Source organism: Phoenix dactylifera, chromosome 7, assembly GCF_051530095.1.
Source record: "Phoenix dactylifera cultivar Ajwa chromosome 7, Ajwa_hap1_PhDact_Kaust_v1.1, whole genome shotgun sequence".
Classification (NCBI taxonomy): domain Eukaryota; kingdom Viridiplantae; phylum Streptophyta; class Magnoliopsida; order Arecales; family Arecaceae; genus Phoenix; species Phoenix dactylifera.
Genome location: NC_143196.1, coordinates 25,627,378 through 25,651,930, shown reverse-complemented (window position 1 = coordinate 25,651,930; position 24,553 = coordinate 25,627,378). Strand labels below are relative to the sequence as shown.

Below are 24,553 nucleotides of genomic sequence, written 5' to 3'. Positions count from 1 at the left end.
TGAACTAGATGTGTTCTAATCACATGACTTTTTAATGTGCAAGCATTTTAAAGATAGTAGTGATTTGGATTATCGACACAGGACTCTAATTATCCAATTCAAAAAAAAATTGTTACTCTTTAAAGGCACATTATAGTAGAAGTCCCCTGATTGTCACGTGCTATGCACGTGAATGAATGCCCTGGACCCTGGTTTGAGGAAACTGAGGTTGGACAAATTCGGCCGGAAAAGCAGACTCGCGGCGAGCGGTTGGCGTGGGCTCATGGGACACCTTTCAATCGTTCGTTGATTCGTCGCCACAAGATTTTCCAAAAATATAAACCTCATCCCTCATCATCTCCAGTTCTCCATCGCCTTCCTCCCCTCCCTCGGATACTTCGCGCACTCCACTCACAAATAACATCAGCGAGTTTACGGCGATGAGCGTGGCCTCGCTGCCTGCTCTTCAATCGTTCGTTGATTCGTCACCACAAGTTTTTCCGACGATATAATCCTCATCCCTCATCTCGATTTCTCCATCGCCTTCTTCCCCTCCCTAGATACTTCGCGCACTCCACTCACAAATAACATCAGCGAGTGTACGGCGATGAGAGCGGCCTCGCTGCCTACTCTTCCTCGGCGGCTTCACTGAGCGACGACGATGGCAACGGCGTCTCACCACCTCGCGCCCCGGTCCTCCCACGGTTTCCCTCGCGGCGCGGCGATGGGGAGGGTTGCGGGGTCGATCACCAGGTAATTCCTCTTTAGTTTTCTTTTTCTAATCCTCCATTTCGTGTTCCTTTTTCTTTTTTTAAAATAAATTTTACTGTTGGATTGCCAATTTCTTGATAATTTTCTCTTTTGTTTTTTTGAATATTTTTATACGGTTTTTTCAATAAATTTCTCTATTTTGATGTTTTTACTGCTCATCCGATTGAAAAAAAGTGTTTAAATAGGCAATAACTTATTTCGCAAACGATGATTTAATACGCTATCTTTTAAGATCGTATTGTGTTATTTCCCACTATTATTTGCTGTAATAATGGGAGGTAACGGTTTAGGATAGGAGCTGTTGTAATGGGGTATCTTGTGACCTATGGCTAGTTAAAGTCCAGTACGGTTAGATGATTTCCATGCATAGGTGTTCTCACATTCCGCATGAAAGGAAATCAAGATCAAAGTGAAACTAGCAACATGTTGGAAATTTGTCGAGGAATATACTTTTCTGAAAATGTACTTAAAGAAGGGTTTCATTGTGTGTAATAAGAACATGCAAATGTGAAAGTTTTAATCATATTCTTGTTTTCTACACAACTATGGGCACACATCGTCACCTAACATTGTATTCTTTATCTGATATAATGCATATCAAATAGTACATAATTCATCTGGCTACTTATTCATTAGCTTTTTGTTTGCAGAACTTCAACTATTTACGTGCCACATAAAGCTGTAGATGTTAATTTTATTTGTAACAGCATGGTGGAACTAAACCAGTATGTATGCTGTCGTCGTTTTTCCAAGAAAAAGTGCTGTTTGAGGCAGGTGCTGTTGGATTATGATAAGCAAAGTCTTCATTGTAGGTGGCTGGAATTTACAAAACATAGGCCACTCGTTCATAAAGCCATGAGGATGAGACACACTACTCTACTAGCTTCTACTGACGATGGTGTAACAGTAAATGGAACCCCGCAAGCTAGTTCTAGCAATGACGTTGAGGAAATGAGAGTTAAATTGGATCAATCTTTACAAGGTGAAGATCTTAGCAGTCGACTTGTTCAGTCCATACATGATTCAGCAAGGGCTATTGAGCTGGCCATTCAAGAACGCAGCTCATTAACAAAAGACTCCTGGTTCCCAAAAGCATGGCTTGGTCTGGACGAAAATGCATGGGTTAAGACACTATCTTATCAGGTCAGCAATATAAATTATAACATTATTCAGAATCTTTATTTTTGTGATCTTTATTTTTGCATATATACTAATAATACTATTATGCTACATAAACATGAAGAAAAGGCAGTTCAGATGCTGATTTACTGAGAATTGCCTTCTTAATGTAGGTTGGCTACTTCATTCCAAGTAACATGATCATAAATTGAGATTTTGCCACCAAAATCATCTTCTTGGTTATTCGTCCTTTAATATATCATCTGCAAACTTGTGCAATTTTTAACTTTGCCATTAGATGTATATCAGTGTGTGATTCCCTTGATTCCGGCATTAGTACATCTCTATTACTTTATCAAAATCGATGAATAAGGATACCAATCTCTTTGATCTGGTTAGTTCTTGCTCTGTCATTATGATTTCAGACATGCATGTGTGACAGGTGCCCTGTAAAATTTGGAACTCTTGGACATGCTTTCTTGCATCTATACTGGACTAAATATCAGAGAAAGGTCATAGGAACTAAGCATCAAGCATTTTAAACCTATCTTAGAGTGGTAACATGGTGCCAGCCTGTAATTGTTCATCTACTTCGTGATTCGGACTGCTGCATGCCATTTATCTCATGCTAGTTCCTTTTGGTTTCTCAATTTACTGTCCTTTTTTTTCTGATAGTTTTTATTTAGCCACATTCTCCACTTTGTGTCTACTCATAATTATGTGTTCTGTATTAAGATAACAAATCAAATTATATTGCACACAGGATAGATACTCTCTATCTTTTTTTTGCAAAGTTTGCACAGTGATAAGGTATGATTTTTTTCATCATTTGTGTTTTGATTTATTGACCACAATTGAGTGAGATTAAAACCTTTCTTTATGACATTCTAGGTACGTGCATATAAATGCCAAAAATCGATCCATGTTCCCTGATGATGAGTTTAGTACTTTTAATGTTTCCATGTATTATTATCAGAGTCTAGATCCTTGCTCAAACAATCTTTGGTAGAAAGATATGATAATGTGCCACAAATATTAGTCAATAGTATCAGAAAGTGATCATAATGACACTTTCTCTTTCGGATGAGCCTACATGAAGGAATGACTTTAATTCTCTATGTACCTTCATGTAGTTTAAAAGACTCCTAGGATCCGTTCTATTGCTGTGTGATATCCCTGGATGGTTATTGCTGAATTTGGAATTCCAAATGGAACATATGTGGTGGTTGATATTTAAATTCATTTGAATAGAAGTGCAACTATATATTTATATAGTTGTAGTGGGAAAACTTTATTGAAAGAAAGTTGCCGTCATGATTGGTGATAGAGGTGCCATAAGAATATTCTTTTCCCCATTTAACTGTTCAAAATAATGAGATATGGATTTGACTTTAACCCTCTATATTACACTCAATATAGCTGTAGCACCGATGAGTACATTTGGTGTAAGCTATGTATGAATAGTTCAATTATGAACTTTGAAAGACTGATGAAGGCTTCAAAGCCGATGGAGTTTATAACCATTTTGAATAAAAGAAAGTGTAGGAAAATTATGGAAACAATTGAAGGGCGCTGTGAGATTTGAAGATAGAGGCCCCTTGAATGTCTTTTTCTCCTCCCACAATTGACTGTATGAATTAATGAGGAGATAGACTATGAGATATTTGTAGAGGAAACAAACCTAGGGTGGATAATGGAGCGATGGCCCATGTAATGTTTCTATTACAAATTTCTAATGATACAAAAGGGAAATTTTAATCCAAAAATAATCTGTCAAATTTGCATGTATTAATGATGGTGTAACAAATTTGGTGTAAGCATAATAGGTCAATGCTACATATATGCAACTTTAGGGGCACATAAGATTTAAGTACATTTGGCTTAAATGCTTAATAATGGTACTAGTCACAAATAGGGTGGGAAAAGTCCAGGTCTAGGTGGAATACGAATTAGACAGGAGCTTACAGTTTTTTCTCTGACCTAGATTTCAGAATAGACAACATTATATGTTTGAAATCAAACCTAGCTCTGACTTGGTCAACTTGGCTATAACCTTGTTTGACCAAATTTTAACATAATCAGTGAACACTATGTACAAATATAAAGTTCTCCCTATGTAAAATATCATGTAGAAAGATTCTAATTTAGTTAGCCCTCTATAACAAGATTTCAAATTTCCAGCATACTAGCCCATAGTAGTTGATGACCTATTGGGTCGGATGGTTAGACAAGTTGACTTGAATTGAACCGAGACTCCCCAAACTGGCCCTGAATCGATTTCATATTGGTCGTTACCAGGTTTAAAGTTGTTTCGACACTTTTTTTGGTTTTGAAATTGGCTAGTACCTTATATGGTATGCTAGGTCTACCGGACCGGTACTGGGGTCGGTTCAGTACGATTCTGATGCATACCATATCGAGTTGGAGCGTATTGAACCAAGGAGAGGGAGATGGGGAGAGGAGAAGGAGATGGAAGAAGAGAGAGAGAGAGAGAAGGGAGGGAGAGGGAGAGACTTATGGAAAGAGAGGAAGAGAGAGAGGGAAGGGAAGAGAGTGAGAGGGGGAGGGCTCACAGAGAGAGGGAAGAGGGAGAAAGAGAGTGAGGGAGGGAGAGGGAGAGGGAGAGGGAGAGGGGGAGGGAGGGGGAGGGAGATGGAGAGGGGGGGCCTTACCTCAGCATTGGTTAGCATCGAAGAGGGGGGAGAGCGAGCGAGCAAGTAAGACGAGCGTTTGAGTGGGCAAGTGCTCTCTCGAAGAATCGGCTGAATGCAGGGGAGGGGGTTAGAAGCCAAACTGACCCATTGAACTGTACTGATTTGGTGTCGATTTGGTCAGGTATAGGTCGAACCACCCATTTTGGGTTGTTTCAGCAAACGCTTGGTGGCAGATATTATATCAGGTAGTAAGTGATACGAAGCCATAATGCAAGACTTGAAATCTTGATATATGCTGAAGATATATAATTTTTGTATGGTTTTAATTTTTCAACATGGAGCCAACCTGGATGCATTTTAAAGTGCTATATGGTAGGGATCTGAATTGTCCAATTTGTGGATCCAGATCCAACTTGGTTCTCACCTGATTTTAAAGCCCTATAGTAAGGAGTTGGATTGTCCAAATTTGTGGACCGACACCCAACCTGGTTTTAGGTTTCGGCATTTTTTTTGGTCCAAACCTGATTTAAGACAATGGTCATCCTTTTCAGACCTTTTTTTTTTTAGGATCAGACATGGGTCGGACAAAATTTTGCCACCCTTAGCCATAACCTAATGCGATATCAAGGACATGAGAGAAAGGTAGAGATCATCATAAGTGTTGCTTCTGTATGGTGTGGCCTACATGGCACCAAACATGATTTAATGGACCAAGATAGATTGAATAAGGAGAAATACTTATTTGGTGCGAATTCTTGCTAAGTATTGAGATTAAAATAAAAAATGGATGATGGAAGAAATCCTGAAAAAATACTATTTGTTGATGGTTTTCTAATTATTCTTCCACAAGTTTAGCTGCAATCAGTTTGATTTCTTAAATTCCATACAAAAGTCAATACGACTTCATTATTCTGTACTCAACTTTGTTATTCCTGACTAATCGGCAGATATCAACAGAATATATGATAATGTAATTTTTCTACGAGCATAGATTACAATATGCTTGGTATGCATGATAGAAAAAGGAAGTATGGAAAAAGGCAAAAAGAGAGAATATTATTTGGTTATAATCAAGGTACGCCGTACTGGCCCAAATCGGACAGTATGGGGCATACCGTACCATATCGGTTCGGTACTGGTATTCGGTATGGATGGCATATCGACATTCAGTATGCCAAAAATAATTGTATCGTACTGACACTGTGCTAGTGTGGTATCAGCATGGGTTTCGGTACCGAGACGGCGAACCTTGGTTAAAATATGGTAATATGTAATGATTGTCTTTGGTTAGTAAAGAAGTGGGGATTCAGAGGTTGAATATCATTGGAGGAAATACAAAAATATTTCTGTCTTTTAACATACCTTAACCTACATTTGAACTGTGTCATGGATTAAGGAAATTATGCTGTAACAGAGAGTGAGAATGAATCAAATATCCAATTCTAAGAGAAAATAACAAAAATGAAATAATGGGAAATTAGAAATAGATGTCTGCACAATGATGTGAGCAATCTTCTTTGGCTGCTTAGGACATGTGCTCATGTTGCAAGGTATAATGGCTGTAATTTCTATGTCACATGGTGTAGCATGAACCTGGAACCTAAGATTTCTGACTTCTGAGTGTAGTTTTTTTCTCCTGCCTGACTCTGCTATGTGTGATTGGATGGTGAGCTTTGAATCTGTATTATGTACTCAAATAGTTGAAGGATCTCTATTGTATCTCAAGGAATTTTTGTTATCTTCTTAAATTTGGATGAACTGTGCCTGCCCTTCAGCCTCTCAAGTGTTTGAGCATATTCTGCTCTGAAGTGACTGTCGGTTTCTGTTATCAATTCTTACAATGACTTCCTTGTGAATGTCTGCAAAAAAAATGTTAAGTCTTTTTTTTGCCCATTCTGAGCTACCTTGAATATTTTTTACTGTAACATGCTTTCAATTCTATGGCTTCAGTTGATCATATATGGAGAATCATGATAGTGGTTTTATTTCTCAATCCCCAGCATGGCAATGATGCAAGAATTTAGAAATATGTTCACTTCGTACACTTGCTTTTCTATTTGAGGGAAATGGAAATTTTTCTATGGTTCTTTTCTATTTGAGGGAAATGAAAATTTTCTATGGTCATTAATCCTGACTAAGATTCTATTCATTATACTAATAGGAGTTGGCCATTTTATACCATCTATAATTCGTTCTCCATATACCATTCTGGAGTTTCACAAACTATTTCTGTGCAGGCTGCCGCCTATTCTTTATTGCAAGCAGCTATTGAGATTTCATCACAGGGAGATGGACGAGATAGACATGTTAATGTTTTGGTGGAAAGAAGGTTAATAACTCTTCTAAGTTCTGATTTAACTTTTTTTTAATCTTTTTAATCCTTCTTTTCCTCGCTCTCTCTATCTCATTATGAATCTTCATTGCAGATTTGTGTAGCTGATTATTACTAGCGGTTTGTATTTTAAACCCATTGTGATCAAGGTACGCCGTATCGGTCCGAATCGGACGGTATGGGGCATACCATATCATACCGGTTCGGTACCGGTATCCGGTATGAGTGGCGTAATGAGTGTTGGTACGTTAAAAAAATTATGTACCGTACCATGGTATGCTGTACCGGTCGGTAACGGGCGTACCGTACCCGTATCGATGGGTACCGATGTCGGTACGCCAATGTTGGTACGCATGACGTACCGCATACCGTACCGTATCGACACTCGGTACGCCTATACTAGTGCGGCACCGGTACGGAGTTCGATACCGGTATGGCGAACCTTGTACCGTACCGACACTGTGCTAGTGTGGCATCAGTACGGAGTCCGGTACGTAGATGGCGAACCTTGGTTGTGATGGTTGCCAACTCTCTTATTTTGGAAATTGTTGGTAGTGTTGAATTTGATGATTCACATCGTCATCGATATATATGACCTAAAGATTTTGTAGATCTAATAATTGGTTACTAACAATGATATTGTTAATTCCTTTCTATTCTATTTATTTTATCGCAGTTCTTTATTAGGATTTTGATAGGTGATCACATGTGTCGCATAATACCTTTGCATGAAAATTTTGTGTATTGAAATGTAAACATATGATCACCAACAAGTTCTCCTTTTTGGTTAATATTGTATAACATGGACATGACATTGAGGTCATATAAAATACATGCTCCAAGGTTTGCCATCTTGGTACTGGATCTTGTACCGGTACCATCCTATTACAGTGTTGGTACGTGGTACATTACGAGTCAGCAAGGCGTACCAAATGTCAGTATCGTACGAGACTGCTTTATGCTGTTGTTTCTGAAACTTCCTATACCTGTGTTTTATTGGTGAATAACTAGTACGGTATTGGGAGCTCAGATTGCCATGCATGCTAGCAGCTGCTGTCCCAACATATTGGTGCAGTATTCTGGTGTATGGGGCAACACATAAAGGCATGAATGATTTTATGCTCTTTTTCTATATATCATTTTTCACTTATTTTCATCATTAATGCATGTTGACCACCCCATTAAATTGTAAATAGTATCTTCAGATAATTATAACTTATTATTTTTTCCTTTTAACACTTCTTATTGTTTTGTTGATCTTATACAGTGCTAGTTCGTTTTGATGCTATGTATTTTTAGTGGTAAGTTTTTAATGTTTAAACTTCAAAACATATCAACTTTCTCAAACAAAGAAGTAAAATGTTGGTTATATGCAAGATGAGGTTCCTATTATATTCTTTGCATTCCAATATTGTTATCTTTTACTGTATTGCATGTCATTCTTTGTTGATGCATGTTGACTGCTGACAGATTCTGATTGAGCATTTCTATTGCCTTGTCCCTTGACCAGCATTGGCACCATATGTGACTAGAATTTAGATGGCTTCGATACTACATGATTAGTGATTTTTTTTCATATAAATGATAATCATGCAACCACTTTTTGCTTGGTGCATAATTCTCATCTGTCTCCTTTAAACAGAGAAAATTGATTTTGAACCTTCTGGTGTGTTTATTGCCAATGAGGCCAGTTATGAGGGTGGTATACAGGCCGCCCACAGGGAAGAGATTCTCAAAGGAAAGATATGTGAGAATAGAAATATAATTTGTTTCTTATAATAAACTAAAAGGCTGTTGTTGGTAATAGTAAATAAATGAGAAGAGGAATACAAAGGATGCACATGGACAGGGGAAGAAAGATTTCTATCAAGAAAAATGCGACAACTTCTGATGCTATGTTCAGCCAAATTAAAATCTTTCGAGGTTAAAGAATAGTGTAGGATACTTTAATCCTTGCTTTAAATATTCTGATGTTGCATTCTTATTTATTTTATCTTATAAATATTCTTTATGCAATCATGTCCTCTTCTCCCATATTTTCTTGGTATAACTTAGGGATATTGGATGGCTTGATAAATCTTGCATTGAAGTATCTGCATATCCTGAATTTTTATATGGCTGTTATAACTTGCAAAGTTGGTTGGGTTCCCATTTAGCAAATGCATAGTCATTTGGCTGTGGCAATGTGGAGAAAAACTATGTCCATAACATCTATTTTACTGTTCTGCAAACTTGAATGCCCTTCGTTGGGTCGTAGTATGATGTTAAACCATGATCAAAAGAAAGAAATGACACTATATTACAAAAATTAAGCTGCTCATAATTGGTCTTAGTAAGTTTCTTGCTCAATTTCTTACCTTTGGTTCCTTTTTTGTTAATTTCTTGCCCTCACTGATATAGTTCGATAATCTCTGTGCTTAAATGCAGTTTGTTGCGTCTGTGTTCTCCATTAGAGAGCATAATCCGAGATGAATTATCTAGCAAGTTATCTGTAGCTAATGAATGGTTTTGGTCCCATCAACATCCAATGGTTGTCACCACATTTGTAAATGTTTTCGAAAGGGACCTCCACTTCAATGCTGCGATAACATCGTACGTCCATGTTTTTTTTCATTTACACAGTTTACTTTAAGTTAAATTTATGGCCATTAAACTGCTGAAGTTAACAAATATAACCCATTTCTTACCTTCAGATACTGGAAACGGGAATCATCAGGTTCAGACACCACGAACGACCTATCACTAATTATGCTTGCTCTGAGCTGTGTAGCTGCTATCACAAAGCTTGGATCAGCAAAGGTTTCTTGTTCACAGTTCTTCTCAACAGTGCCAGATATTACCGGTAGATTGATGGACATGCTTCTTGATTTTCTCCCACTAAAGAAAGCATATTATTCTATTAAAGATATTGGTCTACACCGAGAATTTCTTTTTCATTTTGGTCCTCGAGCTGCTGTCGGCAAATTTAAAAATGATCAGGCAGTTGAAGAGATAGCATTTTGGGTTGATCTTGTACAAAAACAGTTACAATGGGCCATAGACCGGGAAAGAATATGGTCAAGACTGACCACGTGTGAAAGTATTGAGGTTAGCAACTGTAAGACCCCTCACAATGTAGAATGTGTTGCACAGCACTTACCTTCTTTTCTGATGTATAATGCATGCACAAATAGATTCTGTACTAATACTTGCATTCCAAGTTGTTTTTCATGGTTCTTGATTGGATTTCTTAGTTCTAGCCATATCTTTGATCATTTGAATTAATTCATTCTTATAATGAATTGCAGTCTTTCACCACCATTTCTCTAGTATGAATTGAAACTTCCATTCTGTGATCACTAATCGAATACTATAGAATTAAGGGCATTTTTGTGATTGAAAAACTATTTTAGATTGTTCATTGTTTTAGAAGATGCTAGATGCAAGACGCGCAGCCAGGGGGTTGCCTAGTGTGTAGGTGCTAAGTAGATGCCTAGGATTCAAACGGCCTGCAAATCTGAAAATAACCCAAAGAAGTATATAATATAAGATTAAGTGATAAATAGAACTTGTATATATTATCCTTGTATCAAGTATCAACCTCATTCATGCTCATATATGATACAAACAATCAACTTTTTATATCCATTTATTATATTTTTTTTCTCTTTTTTCCTTTTTTTTAAACTTTGTATTTGGAGATGAAGTTCCAACATAAAAAGATATTGGGTTGTTTGGTATCAGCACTTTGTAGATGGAAATTGCTCTACCAGCAGCACTAGCAGGTTTAGCCACCTTTACTAGTGGCACCAGTAGCAACACCAATTACTACTGTCAGCAATAGTTTCTGCAGTAATTCTTTCCACAATTGGCAGTCCTACTAGCAATGACAGCCGTTGCACGCCCCATACGGCACCACCAAACTCTAGGCCGGTTACTGCCCTCCGAAAATTAAGAAAAAACAAAAGAGACTGCTCGGGGAGCAAGGTTTTAAATATCAATATCAAACTCTATATCATTTTTCCATGAAACAGTATCAATACGATACCGGTAATGATTGTATGTACCAAGTTAGTGTAAAAAAAAAAATTATTGTATGCATCAATACCAAGGTTGGTGGAACCATGGTCTGCCGTACCGGTCCGGCCTGGGACCGGTACCGAATCAGCGTGGAATCCGGTACCGGTAGTTTATTGTTGAAGAACCGGTACGGAACCGGTACGGGACCGGTTCGGACCGGTACGGAACCGGTATGCCACCGGTACGGACCGGTTCGGGACCTGTACGGACTGGTTTCGTACCGGTCTAGGCCGCCACCGGTACGCCGACCGGTACCGGTACGGTGGACCTTGGGTGGAACCGTCCCGAACCGGATGGTTCCGGCCATCCCGGCAGCTGTCCGGCACGGTTCCGGTAATGGAAATGAAATCCGTTGCCGGAGGGGGAGAAGGAGAAGGAAAGAGAGAGCGAGCAGGGAGGGAAGGAGAGGGAGAGGAAGGAAGGGAGAGGGATGTGTAGGCCGGCCGGCAGAGGTTAGCGAGCCGCCCGGAGGATGCTCCTCCGGGCTATGCGGCTCCGTGGCTGGGAAACAGGGCAGGTCCGCTGTTTCGTTCGAAACAAGGGTCCAACTCTTTTTTTATTTTGCGATTTTTAAGTGAAGTTGGTAAACACTAGCGCTAGCACTAGCACTGTGTCAGTACGGTGCAGGATATTTTTGGTGTAGCGAGTGTCAGTATGCCTCTCATACTGTGTACCGATTTGAATGGGTATGGTACGTAGACACGTACTGCTTGGTTTGTGCCATTACGATGAACCATGACTGGTATGGTATGGTATTCCTGGTACAAGATGGTACGATCCGGTATGGTGAAGCATGGTTTCACCATATGATTTAAGTATTTCTTTAACGTACAAAATATTTGTATCATTTCTACCTCATCCTTCCTTTGATCACATTATTTTTCAATGTGCTGATTTATTGCGGAAGCACTATCTTTTTTTTTATGTTCACTTTTCTGCTTTTGATGCTGCCATCTTTGATCTGCATTGATTTCTTATTCATTTGATTTTGTCAGCAAATACTTTAAATATGCTGATGCGATAATTTACTAAACGAACTAAAATTGGTGGTCATTAGCTATTTTTCTTGAATATATAAGTTTTAATGTTTTTATATTACACAACGTTTTGTAAGATGGTTCTCTTAACACATGCTGGACTTGTTGTAATCCATTTCATATACTATTAAACAAGTTAATTTATTGCTCTGCATGCTTTTTAAGCTCTTTTTCTTGATGTGCATGTCCTAGTATTTTGTGCATATTGATGTAGATCTTTTTGTGCATTGCTACAGGTTTTGGAAAAGGATTTGGCAATCTTTGGATTTTTTATTGCCTTAGGCAGAAGCACGCAATCCTTTTTATTTTCAAATGGTTTCACAATCATGGATGACCCGATTGAAAGTGTGATAAGGTGTGTGCCCATGCAATGTGAATTTCCTTCCAATCTCAAACCTATGAATTTCTGTAATCTATACCAAATGTTCTAACTGATAAGGAGATGATTCTTCATATGTTGCAGTACTTTTATTCAATTGAATTTTGTTATTTCAGGTATCTTATTGGGGGCAGTGTGCTTTATTATCCACAACTATCATCCATTAGTTCTTATCAGCTGTATGTGGAGGTCTGCATGCAAATAAGCATCGTCATCAAGCAGATTAATTAATTATTTTTTTTTAAAATCATATTATTCAAACATGTAATATGCTTTCTTGGACTCCATAGGTAGTCTGTGAAGAGTTGGAGTGGCTTCCCTTCTATCAAAGAAGTTTATCTAATGGAATGCTTGTTAATATGGGTAAAAGAGAGGGAAGTCCTAGAGAGGAAGCTATTACCCGATCATTAAATGTGTGTTCTTACTGGATGACAAGTTTTATTAAGTACAGTAAATGGCTTGAGAATCCATCAAACATAAAAGCAGCAAGATTCCTTTCTAGAGGGTACGTGAATATGGTCCTAAATGATCAATTTGTCATTCCCTTTTTCTGTTTCCAATACAAGCATTATTATTGGTAAATATGGATAACACGTCAGTTATATATCTGTTGTTTGTTTTAGACACTCCATGCTGAATGAATGTATCAAAGAGCTTGGCGTCGTCAAGTAAGTTCTACAAGGCCAACCGAGAACTATCTTTCTTTATCTCATTCTATAAGATGGAAATGCATTAAAAGTACATTTCTGTTGTCTTTGCTGTTAATGATGCTTAGCAAATGTGATGTTACCATGTCAAATGAGCTGCAGAGATAAAAAGGAAAAGGAGATTGCGGAGCATCAAAGTTCATGTGCATCTGAAACAAACTCTCTGGTGGAGCCAGAGTTAGATTCTTTTGATAAGGTATCCATTATTTTTTTGATTTGAGAAAAACTTTTGAAATAACATTATTTTAAGTGATTTTTTTTATCAAATTTATTCACTGAACTACATATGATCTTTCAAGTGGATATACTTGCTAAATTTTCTGTAGTATGTACCTGGATTCTAATGTGATTATTCAAGTTGGTGGGGGGGGGAACATGTTTGATTCCAGTTTGAGTATTGATGAAGATGGTGAAATAGCTGGCCGTTCAAAAAAAGTTACTTAATTGTTTGCTAGAAATGATTGATATATTGCATTGATGGAAGGTGTAATTCTAAATTGCAATGTTGGGCAAATAAGATCCACATAGCCAGACTTGCATAGTTTGGATAAGACTCAATACTTTTGGTAGTGTTTGCAATGTCCTGGGCCTGGTCCACCGAACTGGCCTGAATCGTCTGGTTTTGGTTGTACCGAGCCGAACTAGTGCAGAACTGGGTCGGTTCGGATGTGAAAATCGAAATCCACCCTCAAATCTCTCCAGACCAGACTGGGTCGGTTCGGATGTGAAAATTGGAACCCACTCTCGAATCACTCCAAATCAAGCTGCCCGATTCACATTGGTTCGAACCAATTTCCCTTCTCCCTCCTTTTTAAGTGATGGGAAGGCCCTGAGAAGCAAGGACTACTATGTCGGAACCGGTGTCCGAATCGGTTGCTCAGTGGCACGGGTCGGTACGCCCCCATGGCGTTACATGCTAAGGTCGGAGGAATCGATAGCGGATCCCGTACCGGTTGTCCGACGGAATGGCTCGGTATGGGCCCGCGGCGTGCCGACACAGCGAACAGATGAGGAAGAGGCAAAACGAGAGAGGAAAAGAGAGAGAGAGCGGAGGAGGGAGGGAGAGGATGCCGAAGGAGGGCCGGCGGAGCCCGACAGAGGCCGCGAGGGGGCTGGCGTCGGGGAAGAAGGCTGCTTAAGCGGCCAACCCCCTATTTCGTTCAAAACAAGGGTTGACTGCTTAAGCGGCCTTCTTCTTTGGCGCCGGCCCCCTTGCAAGCTCCGCTGAGCTCTGCCGGTATCCCTCCCTCCCTCCCCCACTATCTCTCTCTCTCTCTCTTTTTCTCTCCTAGGGGTCGGCCGCTTAAGCGGCCCTTCTTCTCTGGCACCGGCCCTCCGCCGGCGTCCTCTCCCTCTCCTTTCTTTCCCTGCTTGCTCTCTACTTTCTTCTCCTTCGGCTCCGGGAACGCATCCCTTTTTTGAGTCGGAACCATACCGGTGAGCCACCGGTATGGTTTGAAATGGGCGGAACCTGCCAGTTCGGGTCAGTTTCGCCGATGTTGTTCCGTGCAGCTTCTGCCGACGTTGTTATGAGGGGCCATGAGATGACAACACTGGAGTTTGTGACAAGCACCTTGAAAGAAGGTTTGAAGTGGAAAAGTGTTAGAAGATAAAGCAATTTAAAAGCAGTTAAGTTAGTTTTGATGGATGCATTGTTAACTGTGCTGGACCTTGAAGAGGAATGCAAGGATGATATTGATGAGGTGTGAGAAATGTTATGAAGATTTGGAGGATTTCGGCAATACTGCAATTGGCATGCTGTTTGTTAGTTTGATACCATACCATACTGATCTGTGCCTACCAGCAAGTTACCAGTACAGGTACGTGTGCCAGTACTTGAAACCCTTGGCTGTTGGTATGGGCCTTAGCAAGTTGCTGACTTCCAGATGTAAAACGGAGTCTCAATCCATGAGAAAGAGTTGGCAGGGGCATGCAATGGCACAGGATGTTGCTCCAATTAGGAATGAATGCTAAAGAACCTTCATGAGACCTGCCTGGTGGTTATAGAGATGATCACATTAGTTTCTTCAATCATGTAATTACACTCTATATCATTTTGGAAATTTGCACTTTCTTAAATAATGGGAAACATTACTTTACACTATATTGCTGCTACTTGCTACTACTACTGAATAGATCGACAAGTCACAAGTATGCTTTATTTATTTATTTATTTTTTATAAAACTTCATTGTTTCTTTCAGGTTGTGTAAGATAATTATTTCTGACTATTATAAGTTACTTGTGACTGCATATTGATTGATTCGAACTTGTTATGTACTTTGGGGTCCAAAATCCAGTTGATTCCTGGTTGCAGGCACTTGAAAGTGTTGAGGAAGCTTTGAATAGATTAGAGGACTTACTTCAAGAGTTACATCTTTCCAATGCAAACCCTGGAACAGAACATTTAAAGGCTGCCTGTTCTGACCTCGAGAGAATAAGAAAGCTTAAGAAAGAGGCTGAATTTCTTGAAGCATCTTTCAGAGCAAAGGCAGCCTCACTAGAACAGGTATCTTCTTAATGGATTCATATTAATGTACAGGTAAACAGCTTATATTTGAAGTGTCCACTTAGAAATTGACTGTGAAGCCTTTCGATTTGGGTGATTTATGTGTAGAGTTGCTGAGCTATTTGCATTTGTTAATCATATTACTGGCAGCTTGACTCAATTCATAGTGTTCTAAAATTCTGCGGATGTGCATCCTTCACAAAATAAAAACCCTTACTATAGCATTGCATGTGCGTCTGTGTTCTTGACAGCAGAAAACACTTTCTAAATTAGCAGAGCGAGGCAGCTTTAATCAATCTTTCTGTGTATATATATCACTTATGACTTTCTACTCTGAATGATTTACTGCAAAAGATTTCAGGACTATAAAATGATGCGTGAAGATTCTTGCTTTGGGTACCAAACGAATATAGTTAGACCAGTGACAGCACATATCTCTACATATGAGTTGTCTTCCTTTCTTGGGTGCATGAAGCATCACTCTTTTGCATTTCATTTTTTTTTTTATATAATTCAAGTTGCACGCCATGCTTGGTTCTTGTATCCACCTTCTTATTTTATTAGAAGCAAAATTGTTGATTTGCTGCATATTATGCCTCCTAACAAGTCCTTATTGTTGAACTAGGGTGATGCTGATGAACAGTCACTGTCTTCTGCCAGTGAGCAGGAACTGATTAAGAAGACGGGAAAAGCTTCTAATACGAGTGAAAAGGTTCAGAACACTGTAGAAAAGTGAGTTCCTTAATGTGGACATATTGCTGATTTTAATGTTTTTCTAACACTAGACACTACAGGCCTGATCCGTATATAAATATTGTAGAAAGAATTGAATCCCATGCAGTGGATTGCAATATATAGTCCTACTTTTGTTGTTTGTCTTTGACTCCAAGTTCTTTTGTCAGGGTGGTTCGTAAACCTCGTGGTTTTTGGAGTTTGCTGGTACGGAATTCCACCCGGAAAAATGAGCCTGGACTGTCAATGAAGGATCAAAATGTATGGAACTTCTTAATTTATATTTTTTGTTGTTGCTTTCTATGTTGAAATATTTTTGTTCAAGTATCAATTTAATATTAATGGATAAGTGTGGATTATCATATGACTGAATGTCATGTGAAAAAATAAATGACTTGTAACTCATGCACTGATGGATATTGTAATTAAGATCTTTGTATTTGTGGCCTATGAGGTATTATTCTATCGTAGCTCCTACTGAGCCTAGGTACATCATAAACTAACTGATGTATATGATCAGATTGCAACAAAAATCAATTCCCAGTACTACTCTCAGGCTTTAAACTAGAAAGCATCCGGGCGTGGTTGTGAACTTTGACAATCACCCACCTACTTGACTCATTGTTTGACAAGTTTCTTTAACTTTTTCATGTATGAAATGACAGTCAACCTCAATAAAATTTGTATCCTTATGAAAAGTTAGTGTCAACAATATGGCTAGTGGCTTCATTGTTGCATAAAATTGTAGAGGATTGCTGAGTTATCCATGTCTTTTTTATTATTTTGATTTTCTAAAATGGTCATTTGAGATGATCACTAGAACTTTTAATGTTTTAATTTATAAAACTAGGCGATCAACAATAAATTCAAGGATTCATGAAGACAGTCCCTCATATTTAGAACCATAGATCGATACATGGGGCCTCTTATATTCTTGAAAGCTGAAATAGATATATTTGTTTGTTGCATGAGACTCGTGTCATCAAGTGAAGTCATCAAGATCAGTTTCTTATCTATCAAAGTTGCTTTAATCAAAACTCATTATTGTACTTTGATATTAACATTTATTTGTTTCTAGGGCAACCTCACATTTTAAGAAATTTTAATATTTTTTGAGTCCTCAAAGAAATAAACTGATGCTAATTAAGTTTTAGAATTTTTATATTAGTGGAAGTTGAGGGGGATGACAACATACCAGGCTGGAAAGATATGCAAAATTTGCCCATAAAATTACTTCAGCTTGTTTCTAATTATTGCTTCATGGTTTTTGTAGGTCTAATCAGACTAAAACTAGTATAGTTTTTGGAAACCTGGTCTAGTATATCTGGTTAATTGGCATTTAAGGTTCACTGAACCGGTAGCAGAGATTGTATTAGCCAGCGACATGTTTGGTACGATACTGGTACATACTGTATTGATCTAACGTGTATGAACCAGGGAGAGGAAGAAGAAGAGTGAGGGACAAATGGAGAGGAAGAGAGAGGGAGGGAGGGGGAGAGAGAGAGAAGGGGGCTTATAGAGAAGGGGAGAGGAAGAAGCTGGGGGAAGAAGAGAGGGAGAGGGGGCTTATAGAGAAGGGGAGAGGAAGAAGCTGAAGGAAGAAAAGACGGAGGGAGGGCTTATGGAAGGGTGGGGGAGAGAATGGGGGGCTTACCTCATCGTCAGTAGCTGGAACCCTCAAATGGCATCAATCAGTGTTGAAGAGGGGGGAGAGAGAGAGAGTACGAGCGAACGAGTTAGGGCAGCAAGCGAGCAATGGAGAGAGCCTGTCGGGGGGGGGGGGGGGGGGGGGGAGTTTTATAACCCAGACCGACTTGCTTTGCCAAACTATCTCAATTTAGTGTCGGTTCAGTTTTGTACAGGTCGAATCATCTTGTTCAAGTCAGTTCGGCAATCCTTGCTTGCATTCCTTTTTTCTATTTTTAAGTTGCTCAATAGTAGGACCTCGACTTAGTATCTCTTGAATGAGGTGTACTTAGCTGTTGTGATACTACTTAAAGGAGAAAAATTATAAGGTGCTGTAGAAATCCTACGGCCAAAAGTTTAAAGATCAGCTTGCACAATATTATTGTAAAAGTAAACTTCAATAATGTTACGCTCTAAATTTCTAGAATTGTTTAGGTAGGGTAATAGTTGCTACATTATCATTGTCTAAAATCTAAATTTGTTTGTACTTTGTACTTTGTTTGAGCGTAATTATGTAAATTGGGAGAACCACCATATCAGCAAACTTTTTTCCTGCTTTCTTTATTCAAAAATATATTTCTATAAGATGTGTTGTTTTCATTTTAAAGTTGTTGTGTTTCTACTCTATGAATTAGCTGAAAATGTGTAAAAGCTTTATATGTGGTTTAAATGATCCATGTAGGGATGCCATAAAATCATTTAATCCCTTGTAGGTCCAAACTTGGGTTCTTGAAATATATGTCTCTTCTTCATAAGAACAAGTTCTGTGCAGGTTGCTATTGCTGGAGTGGGTAATCAAGGCCTAGAATTAAATGAGATTCACCGCTTTGAACTTTTGAGGAATGAGTTGATTGAGCTTGAAAAGAGAGTTCAAAGAAGTACAAATGACAGCCAGAATGAGGAGGTATCTCTGGCAAGTCCATTTAACGTACTTTTTCATTTAGAATTATCTCATCAAACTGTCTTTTCTCTTGACCTTGGGATTTCCTCTACTGAATCATATTTCTGCATATTCTCTCAGGAGGCTGATCTTATAGATGACAAGGACAAGCATGCACCTGCGGTAGCAAACAATATGTTAGTCAAGGCACAAAAGAAAGATAATGTCATTGCCAAATCAATGGAGAAGATCAAGGAAACTACCACGGTAGAACTCTATTTTTAAGTATCGAGCTGTACCAGATGGTATGGGCAAACTGTACCAGCCCAGTATAGTATTGGTACAGTTTGGGGATTGTTATGCCCTTGTTCCAACATATGGTATAAGTGTTGTGCCAACTCCATTATTATGCCATGTATCAATACCATATCGTGCCATGATAATAGTTCACGGGTACCGGGCCTGATACTGAGATGTAAGCTCTTGCCTATGATAATTGATTTGACTTACAAACAATTGACAAATATATACGCAACTTGCACTGAGCTATCATCTTGAACTCGCATCTCTTAACCATGGCCGCACACCTATAGCATGTGGTGGTAATTTAATGTCAATGCCAAATAGGGTAAAGAAGAATTTATCTTCATAAGAGCATGTTAGTGAATTGAGTTTTTTCCAATCTTTAATTGTAATCAATATCTGGTGTCACCAATTTGCTATTGTCATGTAACTTCTACATATTGAATAAGTTGTCAGCACTGAGCCTCTAAATTGCATGAATTGAACCTCATTATTTTATGTGCGTTATTTTTTGCCATTTTATGTATTTCAATTTCTACTCATTTTTTATAAAAAAAGTACTTTTTACTTTGGATTGACGAAATGTTGCATTCTTTGTTATGTTTTCTGTATTCAGGATGTGTGGCAAGGAACTCAGCTGTTAGCCATAGATGTTGCAGCTGCTACGATTTTGCTAAAAAGAGCACTCACTGGAGATGAACTCGCAGAAAAGGAGAAGAAAGCTCTCCGTAGAACTTTAACAGACTTGGCATCTGTTGTTCCAATTGGATTTCTCATGCTTCTTCCCGTAAGTCTGACTTCATAATTTATTCTTCTCTAGCTATGTTTGTCCATTAACATGCTAATACATTCTCTAGTTTTTGTACAAGCATGTACATAGTACATACTATTTGGAGACCAATACTTTGCTGTTAAAAGATTATTGGTGTGATCACTAACACTTCTAACCAAGGTTTGCAATCTCGGTACCAGACCCGTATCAGTATCATGCTGGTATTGTATCGATATGCCCATTATAGAGGTTGGTTAGGCATCCAAAGACTTGATACGCCTTTTGTACCAAGTCTCGATTTAGTATCCATATGGTACGATATGCTCGGTACGGGGCGGTACACACCAATATAGCAAGCCTTGCTTCTGATAGTTTTTGTTGCTAGAGAATTATTCTAAGGTGTTCCAAAACTAAAATTTATTGAAGATTCCAGGCATTCCATGTTTCTCTAACTTGCGCGTTACTTCAAGCATAATCTTTATGGCCCATTCTTTGGAGGTAATGTCACGAAAAAGTTGGTCAACTTTTTCATTGACCAACTTACTCATGTTCTCATGTTTCTCGAGGTGAGTAAGTTATTTGCTCATGGGTAGCATTTACCCATGAAATGGGAGAAAAATCTTCCCACCTAGGAGGTGGCAAGTCATTTTCCCATCAGCCAGTAAAATGATCTTTTTATTTTATTGCTAAAATACCCCTAACCCTATAATAATATAATATAATATAATATAATATATATTACATTGTATCATTATTATATAATATAATATATAATATTATAATATATAATATTAATATACTATTATAATATATAATATTATAATATCATTTCTAGCCAGTGTAGGCTCTGCCTTTACTGTCAAAAAATAAAAATGTTCGCTTACCATCTTTTCCTCCTGATGTTTAGGTTACCGCAGTTGGGCATGCAGCTATGCTTGCTTTCATTCAAAGATATGTACCTGCTCTGGTATGTTCCTGTTATGAACTACGCTACCACCTCCAAAGGTTTGCGCTTTACGCTTGGCTGATTTGTGAAATGATGCTCTTTTCCTATGGCAGATTCCATCCACGTATGCACCAGATAGGTTAGATCTCTTGAGACAGCTTGAGAAAGTGAAGGAAATGGAAAGTACTGAGATGAACTCTGATGAGATGACTGAGGGAGGTAGCTTGACCAGCAGCAATGCAGAGTAGCTGCACCTGTCAGTGTGAATCTCTCTTTACCTTTGACCCATTGATGGCCTCTACTTTTCTAAACTATCCTTATCTCTACTACTATAATGCAAACTACTTTTGAACTGCCTGTCCATGAAGCTACGGGCCTGTGCTTCTGTCTACAAGCAGAAGGCCTACTGCACCTCACTGCTCTCCCTACTTCAATAACCATTCCCATCTTTTAATGTATACACCTCACTTACCCTAAGGGAGAGAAGCAAAAGAAGTGCGTCTTCCTAAATCTGGAGGGCAGTTACCAAGTTACGCAATCAATAAATATATTTTTTTTAACTAAGATGGAAGTTTTAACTGTGTTAATATTTCATCTGGTGTGCATCACAAACATCCCACTTCATGTGTTTTCAAACATACCCAATTCTTGTTAATTATATGTTTATTTGTTTCCAGATGATTGCTGTGAAGTTCATTCAGTACACTGGCATGCTAAAGTAGCACATAAGTGTCTGCAGATCTGCGTGAAAGATACTTACGAACTAGGCTTCGTGTGAATCAAAGAGTAGCTTATTTTCTATTATCCGCTTGATTCATTGACTGCGGCCTTGAGTTTTTTTACCATATGCTAAAATGAACAGGTCGTCTGCAGTCGGTTACAAATTCTATGGCTGGTATCCAATGCTGTAATCAGACTGGGCATTCCAAGTTGTAACAAGTATTTTCATACAAATGATCTTAGAACTTGTATATAGATTGAATTGGATATGTTGCAGTTTTGCTTTCCATTTTCTGGTGCACTTTATATGAGTAGCTAGCAGCTAGCTAGTTGAGCGCAAGTAGTAAATGTAAGCACTAAGAGAAGTGTAATACTTGGTAATTTGTAATTCAAAGACTGAAGTCCGAGCGGGATGTCCAGCGAGACATCGGGACGGGTACCCTCCTGGGATTCAGGATATGATTGTCCAACTATTATCCCAGCATTCCAATCGGTATGTCTGGGTATGCTTCTGGGATTCAGGACATGATTGTCCATTCCATGAGACAATCGGGTTATCTCTGTTCCATAGAATTGAACATCGTGATGTGTATTGCTAAGGCTGTGTTTGGTATTATTTCTATTTTTTTTAAAAAAAATAGAAATAGAAAATTTGTTTTTTTTGATTTTTTTTAATACAAAATATGTTTGGTTTTCTCTTTTCTTTTTAATAACAAAGGCCGAAGACTATGGTGGAAGTTGGAAGCATGGAATCGAGCTAGCATCGAGAGAGTAGGGAGTGAGGGAGGGGGCAATCAGGGACAATGCAATGTGAGTTGCTTGATTGGGAGCGTCCTCAATTAGAATGACTAATGTTGAGAATGGATGGACACTATTGCTCTCGAGAGAATGAATGAATGGGGGATGATTGAAAACAGATATCAAGAATGAATGAATGGACATCAAGAACGAAAGATTGGATAGATGACTACAGAAGATGGATTCCAAGAACAAACAGATGGATGGAAGGCAAAGGTGGTGGGCTTAAGGAGAATGGGAGCAAGGCAATGGAAGAAGCCATCGGAGAGGCGGGCATCGGCGAGGAGAGTGGTGGTGGAGGTCTTGAGGGGAAAGGGCGGTGCTAAGATTGGAAGGTTGGGCGGAGGGAATGAAAGATAGGTGAAAAGCTATATTTTTTTAAAAAAAATGAGTGAGATTTTTACTTCCTCGTCTTTCAAAAATAGTTGAAATTATTTAAAAAATAAGAAATAGAAATCGAATAACTAAATATATTTTATGTATTGCATTTCATGTTTCTGTTTGCCCAACAAGGCTGAAAATAATGATTTTTTTAACCTTCTGCCTTAATTTTTCCCGTCATTAGATTGATGGTAATGGAGAGGATGAGTGATCTGACTTTGAAATTTATTAGGAGCATGTAAAACCATAAGAGATTGATTAGTTGTAAGCATGTAAGATTAAGCACATAAGATTGGCATAAGTAGCATGAAACTTTCCATTCAGATATGACACAGATTGAGGAAGACAGTAGGATAGCAAGGAAGTAATCCTACGTTTGGTTTGTAGGAATCGAGAAGAATTGGAATGGAATAGGAATTGAAGCTAGGCAACAAAAATCACAATTCATATTCTTCTTTCCATTTCACCGTCCTTTCACGACTCTCGAGTCCTGAGCCTCCCGTAGTTGGTTGGGGCCGATGGTGGCGTCGAGAGGGGGCAGTGAGGAGGTACTCGAAAGTGGTGGAAGGACAGTAGAAAGGAAAGAGGAAGAGAAGATTTTCTTTTTTAATAATTGGGACACCTACTCCAGCGGCTATAACTCGTCTTGTGATTATTTTAACCACAAGTCAACATGTGGCATGGTAGCCCTGAGCTGCAACCGAACAAACAAGGCAATTTACTGTGCAATTTGAGTTGCAGGTATTCAAACAAGCAACTTAGTCTGCACTTGCAACTTGAGCTCCATGTGGCTTCATTTTCAGATAGCCTTTCATTGTCTTAGAATTTAGTTATGAAGCATTTATTCTATGGACCATGTATTCCAAAATTCAAAAGAACCCTTAATTACCTTTTTAGTTGGATTATATGATGTTTGATATTGGAAGATATTTCATAGTTCAAATCTAATCACAATATCGCACGATCAAAAGGACGCAACAGACTAGATAAAATCACAAGGTAGATGGCAATATATAGGGGTGCAAATAGGTTGGGTCGGACTGGGTTATAAGTGACCCTGATCCAACCTGGTTTCTTATTCGGGTGCTAATAGAAAATCGAATCGGATTGGGTCCATGTATAAGTCGGTCCCAACCCAAAAAATTCGGGTCCGAATCGGATCTCTGTATTCATCATTCTCTGTGCTTAGTTTTTTTTTTGCAATAAGCGAAAACTACATAAAGCAAGTTATGCAAGTGAAAGTGCCTAAATATCAAGAATTGATATCATTACAAACTAACCTAATAATAATAGGCTCAAACTTTTTAACTACAAGAAAATTTTTTGTTCATGTACGACATACCATTTTTTTGAGTAGAAAAAACATTGCATCTATGCTAATCCTTTTTATTTAGCAGTAATATTTCCTAAATTTGTTAAAATGCATCTACTACTATTTTTTATAAACATATTAGTAGAAAAATATACATGGGTCAAGATGAGAAATATAATTTTGATAATGACATATGATAAAGTTCAACAACTGCAAAGAACTCATCATGAATCCATCTTCTTCTACATGACAAAGTTATACTCTATTTTGTCTTCATTAGTTTGAATTTCCTTTTTAAGGACATAGTGTTCCTATTTAATGTAACCAATCTATGCTTTAATATAAAATTTATGCCATTTGATAGTACACAAAAATAGTCTCTTTTCTTCTTTCCGCCCTTAAATACAAGAAGAGATTAAAAAAATAGAGAGTTAGAGATCCTTAAGTATCTTTGCAGGCCCTAACGGTATATTGAGTT

The 24,553-nt window shown here is 38.3% G+C and overlaps 1 protein-coding gene across 29 annotated transcripts; it reads left to right on the top strand.

Moving 5' to 3' along the window:
• Positions 1 to 204: 204 nt before the first annotated feature.
• On the top strand, positions 205 to 21,873 carry LOC103708479 (uncharacterized). Of its 29 annotated transcripts, none has more exons than XM_088701390.1 (20): positions 205 to 732; positions 1,401 to 1,475; positions 1,563 to 1,893; positions 6,761 to 6,852; positions 9,283 to 9,447; positions 9,549 to 9,942; positions 12,188 to 12,306; positions 12,447 to 12,519; positions 12,621 to 12,835; positions 12,954 to 12,998; positions 13,140 to 13,233; positions 15,354 to 15,545; positions 16,171 to 16,277; positions 16,448 to 16,538; positions 18,736 to 18,867; positions 18,985 to 19,110; positions 19,763 to 19,933; positions 20,826 to 20,885; positions 20,978 to 21,120; positions 21,542 to 21,873. In XM_088701390.1, exons 1-19 carry the CDS (start codon positions 641 to 643, stop codon positions 21,110 to 21,112), a joined length of 2,709 nt encoding a protein of 902 aa, XP_088557516.1. In that variant the 5' UTR covers positions 205 to 640; the 3' UTR covers positions 21,113 to 21,120; positions 21,542 to 21,873. The 29 variants fall into 29 exon arrangements, 26 of the variants coding, with proteins under 26 accessions (XP_088557516.1, XP_088557521.1, XP_088557509.1 ...); XM_088701391.1 differs by having other exon boundaries at positions 241 to 732; positions 20,978 to 21,126; XR_015967420.1 differs by having other exon boundaries at positions 244 to 732; positions 18,985 to 19,318.
• The last annotated feature ends 2,680 nt before the right edge of the window (positions 21,874 to 24,553 follow it).

What these genes read in the sequence shown, in the direction of transcription:
- LOC103708479 (XM_088701380.1), top strand. Translation starts at nt 641, where the DNA reads ATGGCAACGGCGTCTCACCACCTCGCGCCCCGGTCCTCCCACGGTTTC. An exon ending in GTTGCGGGGTCGATCACCAG is followed by an intron (nt 733 to 1,400) that starts GTAATTCCTCTT and finishes TTTTGTTTGCAG; the next exon opens with AACTTCAACTATTTACGTGC. An exon ending in TTCAATGCTGCGATAACATC is followed by an intron (nt 9,448 to 9,548) that starts GTACGTCCATGT and finishes TCTTACCTTCAG; the next exon opens with ATACTGGAAACGGGAATCAT.